The 22,054-nt window shown below is 43.7% G+C and overlaps 1 protein-coding gene across 3 annotated transcripts in view; it reads left to right on the top strand.

Moving 5' to 3' along the window:
- The window catches only part of DMPK (DM1 protein kinase), an 83,927-nt gene that overhangs the window by 52,709 nt on the left and 9,164 nt on the right, over nt 1-22,054 (top strand). For 2 of the 3 annotated variants that reach the window (XM_073549351.1, XM_073549350.1), the window contains exons 12-14: nt 19,035-19,144; nt 19,576-19,646; nt 20,059-20,133. In XM_073549351.1, the coding sequence (XP_073405452.1) occupies nt 19,035-19,144; nt 19,576-19,646; nt 20,059-20,133 (256 nt within the window). The remainder of the gene's footprint in view (nt 1-19,034; nt 19,145-19,575; nt 19,647-20,058; nt 20,134-22,054) is intronic. The other variant, XM_073549352.1, reaches the window with a different exon arrangement.

The following is a 22,054-nucleotide window of genomic DNA, read 5'->3' as shown; positions in this document are numbered from 1 at the left end:
CTCCCACACTACCTCCTCATTCCACCCTCTCTCTGTTGGAGCCCCCCAAAGCTCTGTTCTAGAATCCCTACTCTTCTCAATCTACATACTTGGCCTGCGGCAACTCATAAAGTCCCACAGATTCCAGTACCACCTTTATGCCGATGATACTCAGATCTACCTCTCTGGCCCAGATGTCACCTCTCTGCTGTCCAGAATCCCAGAGTGTCTATCAGCCATATCCTCCTTCTCCTCTCGCTTCCTCAAACCCAATGTGGACAAATCTGAACTAATCATCTTTCCCCCATCTCACAGATCTTCCTCACCCGACCTTTCTATAACAACTGACGACATCACGCTTTCCCCGTACCGGAGGTCCGCTGCCTCGGAGTAACCCTTGACTCTGCCCTGTCCTTCAAACCGCACATCCAAGCTCTCTCCACCTCCTGTCGCCTCCAGCTCAAAACTATTTCCAGAATCCGTCCCTACTTCAACCCTCAATCTACTAAACTACTTGTGCATGCCCTTATCATCTCCCACCTCGACTATTGCAACATCCTTTTCTGTGGCCTCCCTGCTAACACCCTTGCACCTCTCCAGTCCATCCTCAACTCTGCCGCCCGACTAATTCATCTCTCTCCTCGCTACTCCTCCACTTCTCCCCTCTGCAAATCTCTTCACTGGCTCCCATTCCCTCGGCGTATCCAGTTCAAATTGCTAATACTGACCTACAAGGCCATCTACAATCTGTCTCCTCCATACATCTCTGAACTAATCTCCCGATACCTTCCCTCACGTAATCTCCGGTCCTCCCAAGACCTCCTTCTCTCCTCCACACTTATTCGCTCCTCACCCAACCGCCTCCAAGACTTCTCCTGAATAGCCCCCATCCTCTGGAATTCGCTGCCCCAACACGTACGGCTATCAACCACACTCGGATCCTTCAGACGGAACCTGAAAACCCACCTCTTCAGGAAAGCCTACAGCCTGCAATGATCCCCGCTGCCTCCTCACCACTACTAGAGCTACCGCCTCACCATCACTGGAGCTGCTGCAACCCCCCAACCTACTGTCTCCTTCCCCACCATCCTGTAGCATGTAAGCCCGAAAGGGCAGGGTCCTCTCTCCCCTCTATATCAGTCTGTGATTGTTAGTTTTAATACTGTAAGTGATATCTGTAATTTGTATGTAACCCCTTCTCATGTACAGCACCATGGAACCAATGGTGCTTTATAAATAAATAATAATAATAATTTAGCACAACATTGGATCATTCAGAGATCCACAATGAACTTCTGGAGTGAGTTTGCTGCGTTGAAAGTAAAGGGGCAGAATAATATTGCACGCCGCACTTTTCAGTTTTTGAATTTCCACAAAAATTTTAAATAACCAATAAATTTTGTTCAACGTCCCAATTGTGTCCCACTTGTCGTTGATTCTTCACCAAAAAATTACATTTGGTATCTTTATGATATGTGGGAAAACGTTGAAAAGTTCCAGGGAGCCGAATACTTTCGCAAGGCACTGTATATGTGTATATATATATATATATATATATATATATATATATATATATATTAGATAGACAGAGTAAAATTTGGCAAATCATGTGCGTGTACAGTAATATCACTGTGTGACAGGTTAGAATAGAAAGGATAGAATAGATATATACACATAGAATACATATATATACAGTGTATATATATATATATATATATATGTCAGTGACACACATATATTTATGTATATATACTACATAGATAAAAGAAAAGCCGGCGATTCATGTGCCGCGTAATGTGAAATCACAGCAGGAGCCGACAGGATAAAAGAGATGGATTACATACAGTAAATACAAATAGAATAGTTAGATATATAGATGTTTGTGACAAATAGAATTAGTACAGTGTGTGCAGCTTACTGTACATGTATTTAATAAATAAAATATTATGTTTCAGAAAAAATGGTGTGGGCTCCCGTGCAATTTTCGTAACCAGCAGAGGGAAAGCCCACGGCTGGTGGCCGATGTTTATAGCCTGGGAAGTGGGTAATACCCATGGAGCTTCTCAGGCTATTGATATCAGCTCACAGCTGTATAATTAGCCTTTACTGTCTATTAAAATGGGGGACCCCCCAAAAAAATGATGTGGGGTCCCCCCATAATTAATAACCAGCAAGGGCTATGCAGACAGCTGTGGGCTGATGTCCATGTCCCCTTCCTAGGTTATTAATATCATCTAAGGTGCGCCAATCCTGGTAATTAGCCTCGCTCTTCCCACTTGCCCAGTAGCGGTGGCAAGTGGGGTGACAGTTGGGGGTTGATGTCACCTTTGTATTTTCAGGTGACATCAAGCCCCAAGGTTAGTAATGAAGAGGCGTCAATAAGACGCCCCCATTACTAACCCCATAGTCACATTGTAAGACAACACAGACACCCAGAAAAAAGTCCTTTAATTGAAAGAAAACACAGACTCCTTTAATAATCTTAATTAAACCATACTTACGACCTCGTCTATTTCCACCAATGCCCTCGTCATCTGCAAAAGTGGTAAAAAAAAACAAAACAACAAAGTTCCTCACCTTTCTACAGAGAGGCTTTTAATCCATTAGTCCCACGACGGATCTAGGTCTGCTACATCTAGATGGCAGACTGCATGGATGCATGATGCGACCATGCAGCCTGTCATCCAGCAGAGACACTGAGCAACGTGTGTTCAGCATCTCTCTGTGAACTCCTATTACCTGTCTGACGGCACCACGAGCGTGAGAAAGTTCTCCTGCTCGCGGTGCCGTCTGACAGGTCCTGCGAGTTCACGGCCAATGAACTCACTTCACCTATGTGATGTCAGCGCTAGCGCCGTAGGAAAATTTCTCTCATAGCACTTGGCCGTATTCTACGGTAGTGTGACGCCGGCCTTAGAGACATTAATGTGGTTTTTTGGTTTCAGAAAACCTCTGTCCCCTGGCTGCAATTTGCTTTAAAAAAACAAACAAACAAACAACAAATGTGCATTACTCATCCTCCCCAGGTCCAGCACTGAGTCTCTGTTGGACTGTTATTGTCTGCAGCGCCAACATCACATTGACAGCGCTGCAGCCAATTACAGAGCTCATCAGCTCTGCCTAAGTTGACAGTACAAAAACGCTGAGGCTGCAGCGACCCAGACAATAACAGACCCTGAGAGCAGCAGCAGAAACTCAGCATTGGGTCTGGAGAAGGAAAGTAAAGCACATTTTGTTTTTAAAAAAAAACAAATAATTGCAGCCGGGGGACAGGAATATTTCTGAAACAGGAAAAGCCCACTAAAGGGATATTCCCATCTCCAAGCTCCTATCCCAATATGTACTAGGACTAATAGTAATTATACTGTATTAGCAAATACCTACAATTAGAAATGTAGTATAGTTCTTCTGATTCGCTATGTCGCTTACCCCATGTGCAGGGCATTGTAGTCAGGGCCAGAACAGTGTATTTTGGTGCTCTAGGAAGATGAAGCTGATGGTGCCCCCCACCCCAATGAACACTCAGCACCTAAGTAAATGAATGGGTCACAGACTAAGGTAAAAGTACCCCACCCCCTTTTTCACCAAAAATACCAGCAAAAGTAAAAAAAATAATGTGATGTACTTAAGGGTTGAGGATCAACAGGGAGTGGGGCCATTTGGTTTCAGGTAAAGTGTCCATGATTTGACAGATACCCTAATGGAAACTAAACAGATAAAGGGATACGTATATGTATTATTATTTTTAAAAAGCACTCCTCCTCCTGTCAAAATTGTTATTCTCTCAATGTATTGCAGTCATCATACTATATAGCGCTGTGTACTTACAATTGCGTATTTTCCCTTGCTACTCAGTTAATTCTTCTCTTTTCCATTAGGTGTATGACATCACATGATTAAAAGCTGTGGAGTTGAATCCTTCTATGTCAGGCCCATATACACTCACTGGCCACTTTATTAGGTACACCATGCTAGTAAGGGGTTGGACCCCCTTTTGCCTTCAGAACTGCTTCAATTCTTCGTGGCAGAGATTCAACAAGGTGCTGGAAGCATTCCTCAGAGATTTTGGACCATATTGACATGATGGCATCACACAGTTGGCGCAGATTTGTCGGCTGCACATCCCTGATGCGAATCTCCCGTTCCACCACATCCCAAAGATGCTCTATTGGATTGAGATCTGGTGACTGAGGAGGCCATTTGAGTACAGTAAACTCATTGTCATGTTCAAGAAACCAATCTGAGATGATTTGAGCTTTATGACATGGCGCATTATCCTGCTGAAAGTAGCCATCAGATGTTGGGTACATTGTGGTCATAAAGGGATGGACATGGTCAGCAACAATACTCAGGTAGGCTGTGGCATTGCAACGATGCTCAATTGGTACCAAGGGGCCCAAAGAGTGCCCAGAAAAAATTCCCCACACCATGACACCACCACCACCAGCCTGAACCGTTGATACAAGGCAGGATGGATCCATGCTTTCATGTTGTTTACGCCAAATTCTGACCCTACCATCCGAATGTCGCAGCAGAAATCGAGACTCATCAGACCAGGCAACGTTTTTCCAATCTTCTACTGTCCAATTTCGATGAGCTTGTGCAAATTGTAGCCTCAGTTTCCTGTTCTTAGCTGAGAGGAGTGGTACCCAGTGTGGTCTTCTGCTGCTGTAGCCCATCTGCCTCAAAGTTCGACGCACTGTGCATTCAGAGATGCTCTTCTGCCTACCTTGGTTGTAACGGGTGGCAATTTGAGTCACTGTTGCCTTTCTATCAGCTCGAACCAGTCTGCCCATTCTCCTCTGACCTCTGGCATCAACATGGCATTTCCGGCCACAGAACTGCCGCTCACTGGATTTTTTTTCTTTTTCGGACCATTCTCTGTAAACCCTAGAGATGGTTGTGCGTGAAAATCCCAGTAGATCAGCAGTTTCTGAAATACTCAGACCAGCCCTTCTGGCACCAACAATCATGCCACGTTCAAAGGCACTCAAATCACCTTTCTTCCCCATACTGATGCTCGGTTTGAACTGCAGGAGATTGTCTTGACCATGTCTACATGCCTAAATGCACTGAGTTGCCGCCATGTGATTGGCTGATTAGAAATTAAGTCTTAACACACAGTTGGACAGGTGTACCTAATAAAGTGGCCAGTGAGTGTATATTTGTATATCAAAATACCTTCAACTCCCAGTATGTCCTTAACAATGGTACTGATGAGACATAGTCAGCATCAACAAGTAAGGCCTCTTTCACACATCAGGTTTTCGCCGTCAGGCGCGATCCGGCGCTTTTGACTAAAACCGGATCCGTCGAAATGCAATGCCGGATCCGGTTTCCCCCCCATTGACTTGCATTAGAGCCGGATCGAGCCGGATGGCCATGCGTTTCATCCGATTTTCGCCGGATCCGGCAATGTGACGCGATCCGGCGTCTGGAAAAAACGGCTACTGTAACGTTTTTTGTCTCCGGCGAAAAAGCCGGACACGCCGGATCCGGCGTGTCCGGCTTTTTCATACAATGAAAGCCTATGAGCGCCGCAATGCGCCTGATCCGGCGACAGCCGGATCCGGCGGCCGGATCCGGTTTCTTTGGTCTGAGCATGCTCAGTAGCTCTGCCCACAAGACATATATAAAAGCAAGACAGTGGGACCCTCAGCCACACCCAACATGCCACCCAAGCCAAGAACCAGGAGCAGGAGAAGGCAGCAGACATCTGCAGCAGCACCAGCACCACCCCAAATGGAGCAGCATGCTGAACAACGGGAGGGGAGTCCAGCAGCAGATGAGAGACGGTAATTATCAAATCCCCCATTCCTCCAAACTAGGGCCATGGAATATCAAGATATTCATTGGCCCTTTGTTTCTCTTTATTCAACAGCCGCCCAATAGATTAAGCAGCAGCAGCAGCAGCAATGGCAGCAGCTGGAACACCACCCACAGGCTTGGAGTGTGGCCACCAGGAAGACAGCACATCATCTTCTGGGAGCCCTCCCTCGCATCGTCAGCGTTTGACGGTAAGTTTTTATTTCCAAAATCCATCATCTCTGTAATATATGTCTATTCATTGCCTTTTATTTCAAAACAGGAATCACAAGATGAAGAGGAGCTCCCAGAAGAAGAAGGAAGGGGTGGACAGACACTTGGAGTGGGCTCACAATTTGTATGTTTTTTGCATCAAACGCAGAAACACAACATCACACTACACACAACACATAGAAAACAATGTTCTGCAGACCACACACAGCAAACAAATGCCTACATCCAAAGACATAACATTTTTTGTTTTCTTCTCTAGTCTTCCCAATCTGGTGCTCGGCCAAGAGGTCCTCGCAGTGCCTCCCAGGGTCGTCGGCGACAGCAACGCGGCGGTCACCAGCGTGTAAGTATAAATATTTTTGCTTTGTTTTTTTTGCACTTTTTATTTCATTTCTTTTGTGGAGGCTAATTATGTTATTTTTGTCTTTTTCTTTAACAGCCTTCACAGCGTGCTCCCGACTCTGACGGTGAGGATGGAGGGATTGATGTGGACCGCCTCATCGATCTCGTCAGAGAAAGGGAGCCGCTCTGGAATATGGCTGACCGCCGCCACGCTGACCTGATCGTTACCCGACGACTCTGGGAGGAAATCTGTTCGCTCCTTGTGGGACGCTGGGAGGACCTCGAAGCTCGGGCCCAGATTAAAGAGCGTAAGTATATACAGTACCGGTTGCTTGATTTAAACCAGTGTTTCCCGAACTCCAGTCCTCGTGGTCCCCACGGATCATGTGTTCAGGATTTCTATTTACTTTGGAAATCCTGAAAACATGACCCCTGGGGACCATGAGGACTGGAGTTTGGGAAACACTGATGTTGTATACTAACCACTTTGTCCTTTCTCGTTTCAGGGGAGAGAATTGTGAAGCGGTGGCGGTCTGTGAGGGATCGTTTCAAGAAGGAGTTCAATAAAGAGATGCGGGCCCCGAGTGGATCTGGAGGACGCAGGAGCAAGTACAAGTACGCACGAGCCCTGTCGTTCCTTCGGGAGACAATGCTCACCAGAAGGTAAATATTACACACCACATGTGACAAAAAAATGTTTAGATGTAACTTTTTTTTTTCAGCCAGGGCCATACCATGTCACTATTTTAATTGTTTTTTTTTCTCTTTATTCCACAGCACGGTGAGCAGCACTCGGGAGCCTGCACGATTGGACCCTTCTGAGGCGATCCCTGAGGAGACCGGCACCGAGGGACACTTCGACTGCCCCAGTACATCTGCACCTTCCCAGCCTTCCCACACATTCGACCCATCTGTCCCATCCACCAGCACAGGAGCATCGTGGCCGCCTACATTACATGAAGCTGCTGGTGAGGAGATCGCTTTCCCTTTACCCCACCCTTCTGCCACTGCCACCTCTAGTACACCTGCGGGTACTGGGCGGCAGCGGCAGAGGGGTCAGGAAAAGAGTTATGCGCCAGAGTTCTTGCATCTGAATGCATCTTTCCAGAACTATAAATGTCTCAGCCACAGCGCTAGCGCTATAGTCTACTCAGCTGCAAAATATTAGGATAATACCACGAAATTCCTCCAGATAAATAAATGCTTAAAAATTTTAATATTTGCGCTCAGAGATAGACCTTTAAATACACTAAACTCACTCTTCAAAAAAAGAAGTAAAAGACTAAATGGACAACCTAAGTTGCAACCTCCAAGTAGCGATGAGGGTCAGGCACCGCCTACTTGACTCTTTAAGAAGGACTAATAATAAAAAAAGAAAAAAAAGATTTTACACTTCAGATTATGCCACATGTACATCGTTCACCATGGGACTAAGAAGAAAAAATTGTCTATAGAAAGAGGAAAAAGTTACCTTGAGGTTTCTTTGAGCTGATAGTGCTTAGCGATCCAGGTCCTGTGTATAAGAGGTCCAGATGAAACGACAACGATGATATTGATAAAATCCAAAGTGCTGGCACCATGTGAGGAGAAGGGTTTTGATGCTGTCAATTGCGGACGCTTGTCCCGGCCGGAGACATGCGTCCTCTCTGCAGTGCGTGCTCCTAAGCTTGAAGCGGTAGCGGCGCACGCCGAGAAAAGCTAACAAGGTCCGCAGGACCTTGTGTGACGTCACAGTCACGTGATCACTCACGTGACTAGCTATGGAGAGCGGTGAAGCTCAAAAACATCCGACGCGTTTCTGAATCAGCGGATTCCTTCCTCAGGGATACTCCATAGCGGATAGACAGCATTTATATACCCTCCACCTTCAAAGGTTCTAATTCAAACATTGAAAGCAAAAAGTTCGATTTCACTATTAAGCCCATTAGGCATCAGAGTGTCCATCATAAAAATCCATCTACTTTCTTCTTTTGACATCTGATGGATAAAGTTGCCTCCCCTCCAGCTTCTATTAACCACTTTGATGCCTGTCACTAGTGTACCTTTAATAAGACCCCCATGATTATTTAAAAAATGATTGGAGAGGGGGTGACCACTAAATTTATTCTTAATATTCCTCAGATGTTCCGCTATCCTTATATGCAATGGACGTATAGTCCGGCCAATATATAATTTGCCACAAGGGCAGGTGATTCCATATATGACCCCCTTAGTTTCACAAGTTATGAAGTCTTTAATTTTGACCTCCCTAAATTTATTTAAAATGGACAATTGTTTTCTAAGACCTAATTTTCTACAAGGTCCACATTTATTACATGGAAAAAACCCTTTTGGGGGTGTATGAGTATATACATGACTCGTCAGCATAGGTTTAGGAATAGAAGGGGCTATTGTGTTACCGAGATTATTTGCTTTCCTAAAAACAAACCTAGGATAAGCTGATAGCTTTTCACCGATCACTTTATCATTTTTTAATATATTCCAGTGTCGGTTAACAATCTTTCTAAGGATTTTACTGTTAGCGTTGTACTGCGTAATAATGGGAATATCTTCCATGATAGAACACTCAGTGTTTTTCTTTTGTTGTGTCAATAGATCCTCTCTCGGCATTTTCCTAACAGTCTCCTTTATTTCAACCAGGGTCTTAGTGTTATACCCCTTTCGGACAAATTTATTAGTCAAAAACGCCGCCTCTTTATCAAAATCTTGTATTCTAGAGCAATTCCTGTGAGCCCTAATGAGCTGGCTTTTGGGTACATTCACAAGCCAGCTTGGAAGGTGGCAACTATCCAGGGAAATGAAATTATTAGAATCTGTTGGTTTATGAAAAACCTGAGTCTCTATGTGATCATTTTCAATAAAAATTTTTAAATCTAAAAAGTTAATCTCTTTATGACTGGTGGTGGCTGTAAATTTTAAAAAATATTGATTTTTATTTAGTTCATTTAAAAATTCTCCCAATAAAATAGGCCCACCAGACCAAATAAAAACAATATCGTCTATGAATCTCTGCCATAGGACCAGGTTCTTCCGTAGGGGACCACCCGGGTAGATAATTTCTTGTTCCCACTTGCCTACATACAGATTAGCATAACTCGGGGCGAACCTGGTCCCCATGGCAGTCCCCCACTGCTGGGAGTAGTAGTGCGCCTGAAATCGAAAAAAATTGTGAGTTAAAATAAAATATATACAGTCTAAAATAAATTGAACCTGATCGTCCGGTAGGTCACCATCCTTAGTCATGAAATATTTTACTGATTCACACCCTTTGTCATGCTGAATGACAGTATATAAAGAGGCAATATCTAATGTCCCCAAAATGTAATGGTTTTGCCATTCAATATTTTGCAAAATTCTTAGGATGTGTGTACTATCTTTCAGATAGGCCGGGAGTTTAGGGACTAGCTTCTGTAGGTGGCAGTCAATAAATTTTGACAAATTGGCCGTGAGACCCCCTATTGCCGATATAATTGGTCTACCGGGTGGGTTTAGTGGATCCTTATGTACTTTTGGTAAATAATAGAAGTAAGGAATCCTAGGGTACAAGTTATTAATAAATTCCAATTCTTGTTTATTTAAAAAACCTCTTTCAAAACCACGCTTCAAGAGAATTTGCATCTCAGCAAGATAAACATCAGATGGATCTTTCTCGAGTAGAAGATAGGTTCTTGTATCGCCCAATATACGCTGTGACTCCTTTTCATAGTCACTATTATTCAAAATAACGATCCCACCCCCCTTGTCGGCTGGTCTAATAGTAATTTCCTGATTCTGTTGGAGCCGTCTGATAGCTTGACGCTCCTTATTTGACAGATTATATCTGAAATTGTTACATCTACTCTCAGATATATTTTTAATATCCCTTATCACATTATTTTGGAAAGCCTCAAAGGACTCCGAATATTCCTGAATAGGGTTAAAATTTGACTTCTTTTTCAACAAAGTGTGTTGATAAGGATCTATCAGCTCAACCGCACCTTCCACATTTTCACTAGTACATTTTTTCTTCAAATAGTACTTTTTTATAGCTAATTTTCTCATAAATAGTTTGATACCCACAAAGGCCTGAAACTTATCAAACTTAGTGCTGGGGGCATATTTCAATCCTTTATTCAATAAACTCAATTCGTTCGGATTCAGAGTATAATCACTTAAATTAAAAATCTTTTGGTCTAGAATCACTAATTCCCCTGCTTGGTGTATTTGGTTGCTCTTTTTTTTGGTTGATTTCCCGCCCCTACATCCCCTTTTTCGTGTTTTTTTTGGCCTACCTGTAAAAAAGGAAGATGGCTCTGTTTAGTTTTCATTCTCAATGGCACTTTTCTCTGTTTATTCAGAGGTTTAGGACCCAAGCTGGTGCCTGGTTGTGAGTGGCTATGGTCGACCCTTGAGTTAAGGGGAGTAGTCCCTAAGTTGTCTAATACAATAAATCTATTCTGAGTTACAGTTGAAGGAAGTGGGGTAGAAATAGATGGTGATATTTCATCAATGTTAGATTGCGCAGTGTTGACCATCAGACTAGTGTTCCCAACGGTAGTACCCTTGGTCTGAGAATATTCAACATCAGAAGTGAGATGGATTGAAAACCGCTCACTGGATGTTAATGAAGAGTTTTCCACCCCCTGCACCTCATCTATGGTCTGAGAATATTCAACATCAGAAGTGAGATGGATTGAAAACCGCTCACTGGATGTTAATGAAGAGTTTTCCACCCCCTGCACCTCATCTATAGTATATATAGTAATCAGTGGACTTTGTGTCCTAGATGAATTTTGATTCTCACTATGGAGGAAATCATCCTCCATTGTACTTCTAGGCTCTGATACTACAGATCCTGTAGAGGGGTCACCCTTCAAAAGGGCAAAATCTCTCCCAAATTTCTTACGTTTCTTATCCATAATCTCTTTTTCCTTTGACTGTATCCTCTTACGAATATTCGCTGACAAATGTAAGATCTCTGGATGCAGTTCATAGGGCTTAATTTCCTCAAAAATATCAGAGATCACTTTCCTGATTTTCATTAATTCATTCCTTCGTTTTTCAATGATAAAACCCACTGTTCGTTTAGAGAATTCCTTGAATATAGCGTCCCACTGGGTCATAGTTTCACTATCACCAATGTCCCCTGTAAGGGGTTTATATACAACAAGACCCCTAGGTATACAGTCAAAGGATAAATACCTTTCCAGTGTGGCTATTTCCCATAAGTCTCTCATTTCTTTAATCAAGTGCTGTTCCAATTTTTTTAGAGATTGAAACACCCCACTAAGATTTTCGGTACTGGCGACTTTAGAGGTCTGTGGGTGTGGTAAATGAAAGAACTTTTGAATGTTATATATTCTTTCTTTCCTATCTGTCCAAAGGTTGAAATAAAGGAGACTGTTAGGAAAATGCCGAGAGAGGATCTATTGACACAACAAAAGAAAAACACTGAGTGTTCTATCATGGAAGATATTCCCATTATTACGCAGTACAACGCTAACAGTAAAATCCTTAGAAAGATTGTTAACCGACACTGGAATATATTAAAAAATGATAAAGTGATCGGTGAAAAGCTATCAGCTTATCCTAGGTTTGTTTTTAGGAAAGCAAATAATCTCGGTAACACAATAGCCCCTTCTATTCCTAAACCTATGCTGACGAGTCATGTATATACTCATACACCCCCAAAAGGGTTTTTTCCATGTAATAAATGTGGACCTTGTAGAAAATTAGGTCTTAGAAAACAATTGTCCATTTTAAATAAATTTAGGGAGGTCAAAATTAAAGACTTCATAACTTGTGAAACTAAGGGGGTCATATATGGAATCACCTGCCCTTGTGGCAAATTATATATTGGCCGGACTATACGTCCATTGCATATAAGGATAGCGGAACATCTGAGGAATATTAAGAATAAATTTAGTGGTCACCCCCTCTCCAATCATTTTTTAAATAATCATGGGGGTCTTATTAAAGGTACACTAGTGACAGGCATCAAAGTGGTTAATAGAAGCTGGAGGGGAGGCAACTTTATCCATCAGATGTCAAAAGAAGAAAGTAGATGGATTTTTATGATGGACACTCTGATGCCTAATGGGCTTAATAGTGAAATCGAACTTTTTGCTTTCAATGTTTGAATTAGAACCTTTGAAGGTGGAGGGTATATAAATGCTGTCTATCCGCTATGGAGTATCCCTGAGGAAGGAATCCGCTGATTCAGAAACGCGTCGGATGTTTTTGAGCTTCACCGCTCTCCATAGCTAGTCACGTGAGTGATCACGTGACTGTGACGTCACACAAGGTCCTGCGGACCTTGTTAGCTTTTCTCGGCGTGCGCCGCTACCGCTTCAAGCTTAGGAGCACGCACTGCAGAGAGGACGCATGTCTCCGGCCGGGACAAGCGTCCGCAATTGACAGCATCAAAACCCTTCTCCTCACATGGTGCCAGCACTTTGGATTTTATCAATATCATCGTTGTCGTTTCATCTGGACCTCTTATACACAGGACCTGGATCGCTAAGCACTATCAGCTCAAAGAAACCTCAAGGTAACTTTTTCCTCTTTCTATAGACAATTTTTTCTTCTTAGTCCCATGGTGAACGATGTACATGTGGCATAATCTGAAGTGTAAAATCTTTTTTTTCTTTTTTTATTATTAGTCCTTCTTAAAGAGTCAAGTAGGCGGTGCCTGACCCTCATCGCTACTTGGAGGTTGCAACTTAGGTTGTCCATTTAGTCTTTTACTTCTTTTTTTGAAGAGTGAGTTTAGTGTATTTAAAGGTCTATCTCTGAGCGCAAATATTAAAATTTTTAATCTTTCCAGAACTGTCTAAAAGTCTTGTCAGAGCAAATCTCCGCAGGCTTTCAGCAGATCAACTCCAGCATTCTGGAGGTGAAGACACTTCTGCAAACCATGCATTCAGAAGCAAGATCTTCGCCAAACCACACCTTTTTCAGGTCTGTTGTGGAGCGCATGGCAACACTATCTCCTACCCAGCAGATGCATGTAATGCATTCGTGCCACGGTGCTCTACAGCAGGTTACCTCCCAACCTCCACCTCCCACCACAGTAGTTCCTCCACCTGCACCCCCTCCAGCCACTTTCCATCCTCCCCCTCCTATTACATCTGCACCCCCTCCAGCCACTTTCCATCCTCCCCCTCCTATTACATACCAGCAACCTCCCCAGTACCAGCAACCTCCCCAGTACCAGCAACCTCCCCAGTACCAGACATCTCCCCACTTCCAGCAACCTGCCCCGTACCAAACTCCTTCCCCGTACCAAACTCCTTCCCCGTACCAAACTCCTTCCCCATACAACTTTCCATCAACATCATCTGCTCCTACAGTCCCTGCCCAACCCTCCACTCCACCGCCCACCACCTCTTCTGCCTCCCACATGTCCACCCATTCTGTAGCTTTTTCCACACCATCACCTCTAACTGTTCCTTCCCCACCACGATCCCAGTCCTCTCTCCACACTCCCATTGTCGAAGTGTCCCGCAGCCCCTCCAGCAGTATTTCCACCCCACACTACACAGATTTATGATGTGTTTTGTAATAAAAATGCCCAGTTGGTTTCAAACCTTTATTAAAAAATTTTTTTTAACTTTAAAAAACAGTTTACAAAAAAAAAATATTTTAAATAAAAGTTAAATTATTGTTTACACTGGTTGTCTGTCATTTCTTTCTGCGGCGAAATATGTTTAAAAAAAAGGTTAAATACAGGGTATTTAAAAGGTAAAAAGGTATTCAAAACCAGGTATATAACTGTGGGTAAATTTTAGCTTTTTGCCACAGTTGTGTTCCTGGTTGTGTTTGAAGCAAAGTATTTCACCTAAAAAGTTGTGTTTATTGTTGGTGATTTCCTAACAATGTACACAACTTTTGTTAAAAGGTGAAATACTTTGCATAAAACACAACCAGGTACACACCTGTGGCCTAAAGCTAAAAATAGAGACCATGACAAGATAGCCAACTTTGGTTGGCAAAGGTATATACTGTTGGTACAGAAGGTACACAAGTTTGGTTAGGGCACAAATCTTTCACACTCTGTCATCCTGCCAGTGTACTCTGCCTTGAGGTGACATAAAGTATAGTGCAAAATTGTCCCTCATTACTGAAACCGTCACAGAACTTCTAGTGGTAATGTCATGGTAATCTTGCAAGGTGGTTTCTTCAGAGGTGTCCTCAATGGAAATGGGTTCCTTGCAGATAACAAAATTGTGGAGTACCACGCAAGCTTTGATCACCTCGTCAACAGTTTCTGTCTTGAGGTTGATCGCAGTCAATAGGACCCGCCATTTGGCTGTCAGAATACCAAAGGTACATTCAACCATTCTTCTTGCTCTTGTGAGGCGGTAATTAAAAATCCATTTTGGTCTTGTCAATCCTCTGCTAGAGTGCGGTTTCAAAAGGTGTTCTGACAGCTGGAAGGCTTCATCCCCTACACAGACAAATGGCATAGGTGGACCAGATGTTTGCGGCAGCGGTCTAGGTGGTGGGAACTGGAAGGTGTTTCCATACAGTTTACGCCCCATGGCAGACAGTTTGAAAACTTGAGAGTCATTGGAGCGGCCATAGGCCCCAATATCAACAGCAATAAATTTGTATTCCGCGTCAGCGATGGCCATGAGGACAATTGAAAAATATTTCTTGTAATTGAAATATTCCGATCCCGATCCGGCTGGCTTTACAATGCGGATATGTTTCCCGTCCACAGCGCCCAAGCAGTTGGGAAACTGACATATCTGTTGAAACTTGTCAGCAATTTCAATCCACCTCTCTGTTGTGGGCTCTGGTAAAAACTCTTCAGCTAAAGAGTCCCACAGTGCACGGCATGTGTACTTCACTATTCCTGATATGGTGGAAATCCCGAGTCTGTACTGGAAATGCAGTGACGAAATCTGTGGGGAATTAAAAAACAATCAATTAGTTTAAAATCACAGCATTACATACCAAAACTCAGCTATAACACTTGGAGATACAAACTACCACCAACAAGATTGCAGTGAAAGTGTGCTCTGATGCGATCACATCCAATAAATGTGGCTTACCTTAAAGTCACCATCAGACGCTCTGCGGGTGAAACAGAGAAGCGGCAATAGGTGTCCGCTTTTCTTATGAGGTGTGCAATGCGCTCCACCAAGTAATCAAAATTCTCCATTTTCATCCGCACATATCCAAAAAATTTATCCGGGTTTCGTCGAAGGTCCATGCAGAGTGTAGAATAGACCCCACGCGTCATTCTCTTGGCTGTGATGGGGTGGATCCACAAACGTCGTCTACGATGCCTGATGCGCTGCTGTCTCGCTCTCTCCTTCTCCAGAACAATCACCCTCAAACGATTCGCCTCCGCTATAAAATCCGCCAAATTCTTCAAAATATTTCCAATCACAACATCCATCTTCGCCAGTAACTTGCTCTTCTCTCCAACCTGCACTTTCTCCTCGACAACCTGTCAAAGAAGGGCTGTAGGAACACTCTATATATAGTTTTCCAGTAGCCAATCCCGTTCGGAAGGCCACAAGGGTCAATTTTAAAAACCGGATCCGGCGTAATCCGTCGAAAAACGGATAGAAAAACGGATGAACCGGATGAGACGGAACATCAGGTTTTACAAAACATTTGCCGGATCCGGTGTTCCGGCACGACGCCGGATCGCGCCTGACGCCGAAAACCTGATGTGTGAAAGTAGCCTAACTATTTTCATCCAGGTACTTTATGGGTAACATCTTCTCTGATTGAGTCTTTTCTTTCTTTTCGTCTCCATCATGTCCAGATGCCATGATGACTTTTCACATCCACAACTCGTCTCTGCAGACTTCACTCTTCTCCGGTCATCTTCCACACATCCCCACACATTGCTCTTTTAAAATAACAGTGTTATTAGAATGCTCCTGAATAGAATAACATCTGTCCATATTATGACCGAAATAAGCCTCCTCTATAACCTCCACATCGTCCGCCTTTATGAGCTACACCCACCACACTGTCTGCCATTATCAGCTATAACTGCCACACTATCCGTCCTTATGCAATATACCATGGCTGTCCCCTCTCTAGTTTTCCCTTAAGCCCCCGTTACACACTGCGATATCGCTAGCAATATTGCTGTAAAGTCACCGATTTTGTGACGTTGCAGCGATATTGCTAGCGATATCGCTGCATGTGATACTTACCTCCGACCGGCTCCCCCGCTGGGTATCGCTGATCGCACGAGAAGCTCCTGGACCATTCCTCGTCGGTCACTTCCTGCGGCGCTTCCTGCTGTGATGACGAGCGATGCGTGGAGCCGGGCGGGAGGACGCAGGATCGCCGCGTCTGACAGGTAAGTAGCGATCCCCGTCTCCAGCGATGTCGCTGGTAAGATCTGCCTGTGTGGCAGCTCACTAGCGACCACCTAGCGATGCACCAGCGATCCTGACCGCGTCATATCGCTAGTCGGGATCGCTGGTGCATCGCTAGGTGTAACGGTACCCTTACACTCTCTATATCTCCACACTGTCTCCCTGCCATGGTAACCTCTCTCCATACTATGCACCAATTTCATGCTGCCCCTCTCCATATCCATTCTTTGCCCCTTTTCACATTATGCCCTCAAAATGCCCACCAAATTGTCATCTCCAAACTTTATCCCTTCTCACACTGTTCTCCTACATGGTATGATGGTGACCACAGCTGTCCATACATTGTGATATCCATAACATCCCCCCAGTATACACTATGACGTCCACCACATCCCCAATATACAGTACGATATCCCCCACAGCCCCCTATACGGTATGATCCCACACCCTCCTATTCCCCCACATATTCTATATAGTAGGTCCGCACAGCCCAGATATAAAGTCCCCCACAGCTCCCAGTTTAATGTTTCCCCCACAGTCTCTGATATAATATGATGTCCACTACAGTCTCTCATGCAACAGCTCCCACTGCCAGCCCCACATATGTCCCCCATAGCCAGCCTGTCTTCTGTTCCCTTACAGCCAACCCCTCATGTGTCCTCCACAGCCAGCCCCACATATGTCCCCCATAGCCAGACTGTCTTATGTTCCCTCACAGCCAGCAACTCATGTGTCCTGCACAGCCAGCCCCACATATGTCCCCCATAGCCAGACTGTCTTATGTTCCCTCACAGCCAGCCCCTCATGTGTCCTCCACAGCCAGCCCCACATATGTCCCCCATAGCCAGACTGTCTTATGTTCTCTCACAGCCAGCCCCTCATGTGTCCTCCACAGCCAACCCCATATATGATCCCCATGTCCAGTCCCTCTTATGTCCCACATTTATTGGCAAAATATAAAAAAAGCTTATACTCACCTAATCCTGGCGACTGTCGTCTCCTCTTCTTTCCTGTAAAACAGTAGACGCTGGATGGCGCAATGACGTCACCTTTACTGCGCCATCAGACATCCCCTGCTTGTCCTGTCTCCAACAGGACGTAGACCGGAAGTGGCATGTGTTCTGCTGGAGTTCCTGGGAGGTCAGGGAGCTGATTACAGCTGTCCTGGGTGGCGCAGCTCAGACATCACTGTGCTGCATGTCTGCAGCCAGAGGAAGATACTGGGCGGCCGCAGACATTCAGCCATTGCTCTTTTTTTTTTACCCAAGTGCGCCCACCTCCTGGAGACAGGAGGCAGCAACCTAGGCGATTGCCTACCCTGGCTACTGCTCGTCCCAGCCGTGACTGTAGTAGCTTAGGTATCCTCGGTTACGACCACTAACAACTAACTATCTGTTACTATATGAGTGGTCGCAACCATGGATACCTAAGCTACTACAATGCCCTGCACATGGGGAAAGAGACTTAGTGAATTACAAGAACTATACTACATTTCTAATTGTAGGTATTTGCTAATATTATTATTATTATTATTATTATTATTATTAATAAACCTACTGCTTATTGGCATAGAATCTTGGAGATGGAAATACCCCATTAAAGCTGTCAGAGTTTGATCCGAGTGTCCGTGCATTGTGCTCCAATTCTCTTGAATGAAAGAATGGGATCACAGGTGCGGAGAAATTAATTTCTCCATCTTCTCCATTGTCTCTGTCCGCAGTAACCTGGGTGCAGTCTGATATTTCACATGCACCCATAGACTTGTATGGGTGCGCGTGATCCAATTATCAAAAGCGTCGAATTGGTATGAGAAAAAAAATTGCAAATCTGAGCTGCCCCCAAACATCACATAGTACTCAGACATGTTATACGTTAGTATGAGCTAAGGCTGTGACTACAGCGGTCAAAAATCGCCAACCATCGCAGCACAGTACAAGTGAATAGGGTTACATTGAAGCCCACAAGATATTGTGACAATCGAGCTGAATATTCTGCCACTTGCTTGTCACTCACCTGCATTATGCTACGATGCCTTCAGCATAGGGTGAACTTTGGTCACATGGTCCATCTCGCGACCATTCCCATGTACCCTCAGCCTTATCAATTATCCTGTGTATACCTCACTTTTTTCCTTTTCTCTGGATCATCACACCATTAAGTTGATGGACTTTCTCATTGTTTTTAAATATACAACTTTTTTTAGTATAACTTTCCGTTTCCAGAAAAAATACTGACTGTGCTAGGGAAAAATCAAAGCAATGATTGAAGGGTCCAGGGAACTGCACCAACATAGGTTTGGTATATTTTTTCTTGATTTACTGTCTTACTTTTCCTTCTTCCCAGTCGCCTATATGAAGCTGACCAGCTGAACTCTGAGCTTCAGAGCAAAATTCGCTCTTTGGAGCAGCAACTGAAGGATAGAGAGGGTGGTGGAGACGAAGAAGAGGAGAGAGGTGAGGAAGTCAACCAACCTAATTACAATTGAAAGGTTTGTACACATTAGGTATAATCCAAGCATCTCACCTGAGGGCCATTGGGCTATGTTGATTCTGTGGTGAACACTGCTAGGACATCATTCAGTCATTGGTAATGGTGAGCATACTCCAGTGTACCGGCATGTGAGTATCTGCTCCTCAGGAGGCTTCTACCATAAGTATCAAACTGTCCAGCCTTGGCCACCATGAAGTCTAGTACTGGCTATATGCTTGATTCTTTTTACCTCCTATGTACAACACTGCCACTTGTTATATTGACTGTTCCTAATGTATTTCACCATCTACGTCTGTCCAACATTCAATCCTCACCTTGTACTTATCCACTGTCTTTGTATATATCTTCCTGCTACGACAAATCTCTGATATATCTGTCATCCAACCTCTTGCAGAAAAACATTTCCTACCCCGAAGATGTGCCACCTGCAAACAGACTTCTGAATCTACCTCTAGGATTAGACAAGTGAGATTTCTGTGGGAATTGGGAGACAAGTTGATGAATTTTAACTCTAGGAGGTGATGGAACGTAGAAGGGGAGGGTGACAGTGCGTGTAGGACTAGATGTTGGAAATAGGGTCAGAATCAAGCTAGAAGGGTATTTTCATTGTGGGCCAGTTGGATAGATGACATGGCATAACTAAGACTACTAGACAATGGTGGGCTTTACAGCTCTACAGGGGCAACATAAAAGACTTATACAGTAAATAATTTAGGCCTTCCTTATGGCATAGCTTAGCATTAGACTGGTTGTTGTGGTGGGGAGACTTTGTAAAGTTCTATTTTGGGTGGACATTGGAAGGAGTAGAAATAATTAAGCCATGGAACTCTTGAAGGCCCAAACCTGACACCAAACCTTTGTCTGTCTTCTCTCTCAGCTAGATAGCTGTATACCTTCCTATTGCCACCCATTAGTGACACCAGTTCACCGTCACATGCTGCTCTTCTCACGGGTATGTCACATGCATGTCACCTATTGTGTTGTCCTGTCTGGAGAAGGGTGACTCTCACCCAAATCCTTGGTATGTCTTTCTAGCATTAGAATTGTGTTTTTATGTCATTGTTGTTCCTGTGTGTCGTGAAGAGGGAACACGTGTGATAAATGGTTCTGTTTGTGTAGGGCAGAATCTAGCGTCTTGTTCTAGCTGATGTCCTTCTGTATTAAACTAGCATTTTATATTAACTAGCAGATCTATCTATGGCTCCCAAAACATTTTATATGGCAGGAAATATAGTAAAAAATGTAGCTACTGCATTTCATGCAATACTATGAATATATTCTATGGAAAATTAGCTTTGTAATACAATCCGGTAATATCATAGATTAGAATCACTCCTGCCATTCTGACATTCCCTTCGATTTTCACAAAATTCCAGACCCTAAAATCTATCCAGACTTTAGATTTTAAAATCAATCTGGGCTCCAGACCAGACCACTAAATAAATCAAGAAGGGAAAAAACACCGTGAGCACAACTTAAGTAATGGTGCTAAAGGTTAGGTTCCCAAACCAAGTAGTTATAAGTTTTAAACCTAGCACTCAACTTTTAGGATATTCAGAAGAATATGTATTGTAGTATGTAAAAAAAGTTTCAGTCAAATTTTGACCTTCTTCAGTTACTTATAGAGGCCAGTAGATGAGGCAACATATGCATGTACAGTTAGGTCCATATATATTTGGACAGAGACAACATTTTTCTAATTTTGGTTCTAGACATTACCACAATGAATTTTAAACAAAACAATTCAGATGCAGTTGAAGTTCAGCCTTTCAGCTTTCATTTAAGCGTATCCACATTAAAATTGGATGAAGGGTTTAGGAGTTTCAGCTCCTTAACATGTGCCACCCTGTTTTTAAGGGACCAAAAGTAATTGGACAGATTAAATAATTGTAAATAAAATGTTCATTTCTAGTACTTGGTTGAAAACCCTTTGTTGGCAATGACTGCCTGAAGTCTTGAACTCATGGACATCACCAGACGCTGTGTTTCCTCCTTTGTGATGCTCTGCCAGGCCTTCACTGCGGTGGTTTTCAGTTGCTGTTTGTTTGTGGGCCTTTCTGTCTGAAGTTTAGTCTTTAACAAGTGAAATGCATGCTCAATTGGGTTGAGATCAGGTGACTGACTTGGCCATTCAAGAATATTCCACTTCTTTGCTTTAATAAACTCCTGGGTTGCTTTGGCTTTATGTTTTGGGTCATTGTCCATCTGTAGTATGAAACGACGACCAATCAGTTTGGCTGCATTTGGCTGGATCTGAGCACACAGTATGGCTCTGAATACCTCAGAATTCATTCGGCTGCTTCTGTCCTGTGTCACATCATCAATAAACACTAGTGACCCAGTGCCACTGGCAGCCATGCATGCCCAAGCCATCACACTGCCTCCGCCGTGTTTTACAGATGATGTGGTATGCTTTGGATCATGAGCTGTACCACGCCTTTGCCATACTTTTCTCTTTCCAGCATTCTGGTAGAGGTTGATCTTGGTTTCATCTGTCCAAAGAATGTTCTTCCAGAACTGTGCTGGCTTTTTTAGATGTTTTTCAGCAAAGTCCAGTCTAGCCTTTTTATTCTTGATGCTTATGAGTGGCTTGCACCGTGCAGTGAACCCTCTGTATTTACTTTCATGCAGTCTTCTCTTTATGGTAGATTTGGATATTGATACGCCTACCTCCTGGAGAGTGTTGTTCACCTGGTTGACTGTTGTGAAGGGGTTTCTCTTCACCATGGAGACTATTCTGCGATCATCCACCACTGTTGTCTTCCGTGGGTGCCCAGATCTTTTTGCATTGATGAGTTCACCAGTGCTTTCTTTCTCAGGATGTACCAAACTGTAGATTTTGCCACTTCTAATGTTGTAGCAATTTCTCGGAT

Source organism: Dendrobates tinctorius, unplaced genomic scaffold (genome assembly GCF_039654945.1).
Source record: "Dendrobates tinctorius isolate UK_male_01 unplaced genomic scaffold, ASM3965494v1 ptg000158l, whole genome shotgun sequence".
NCBI lineage: Eukaryota > Metazoa > Chordata > Amphibia > Anura > Dendrobatidae > Dendrobates > Dendrobates tinctorius.
This window is presented reverse-complemented; position numbering and strand designations above follow the sequence as displayed.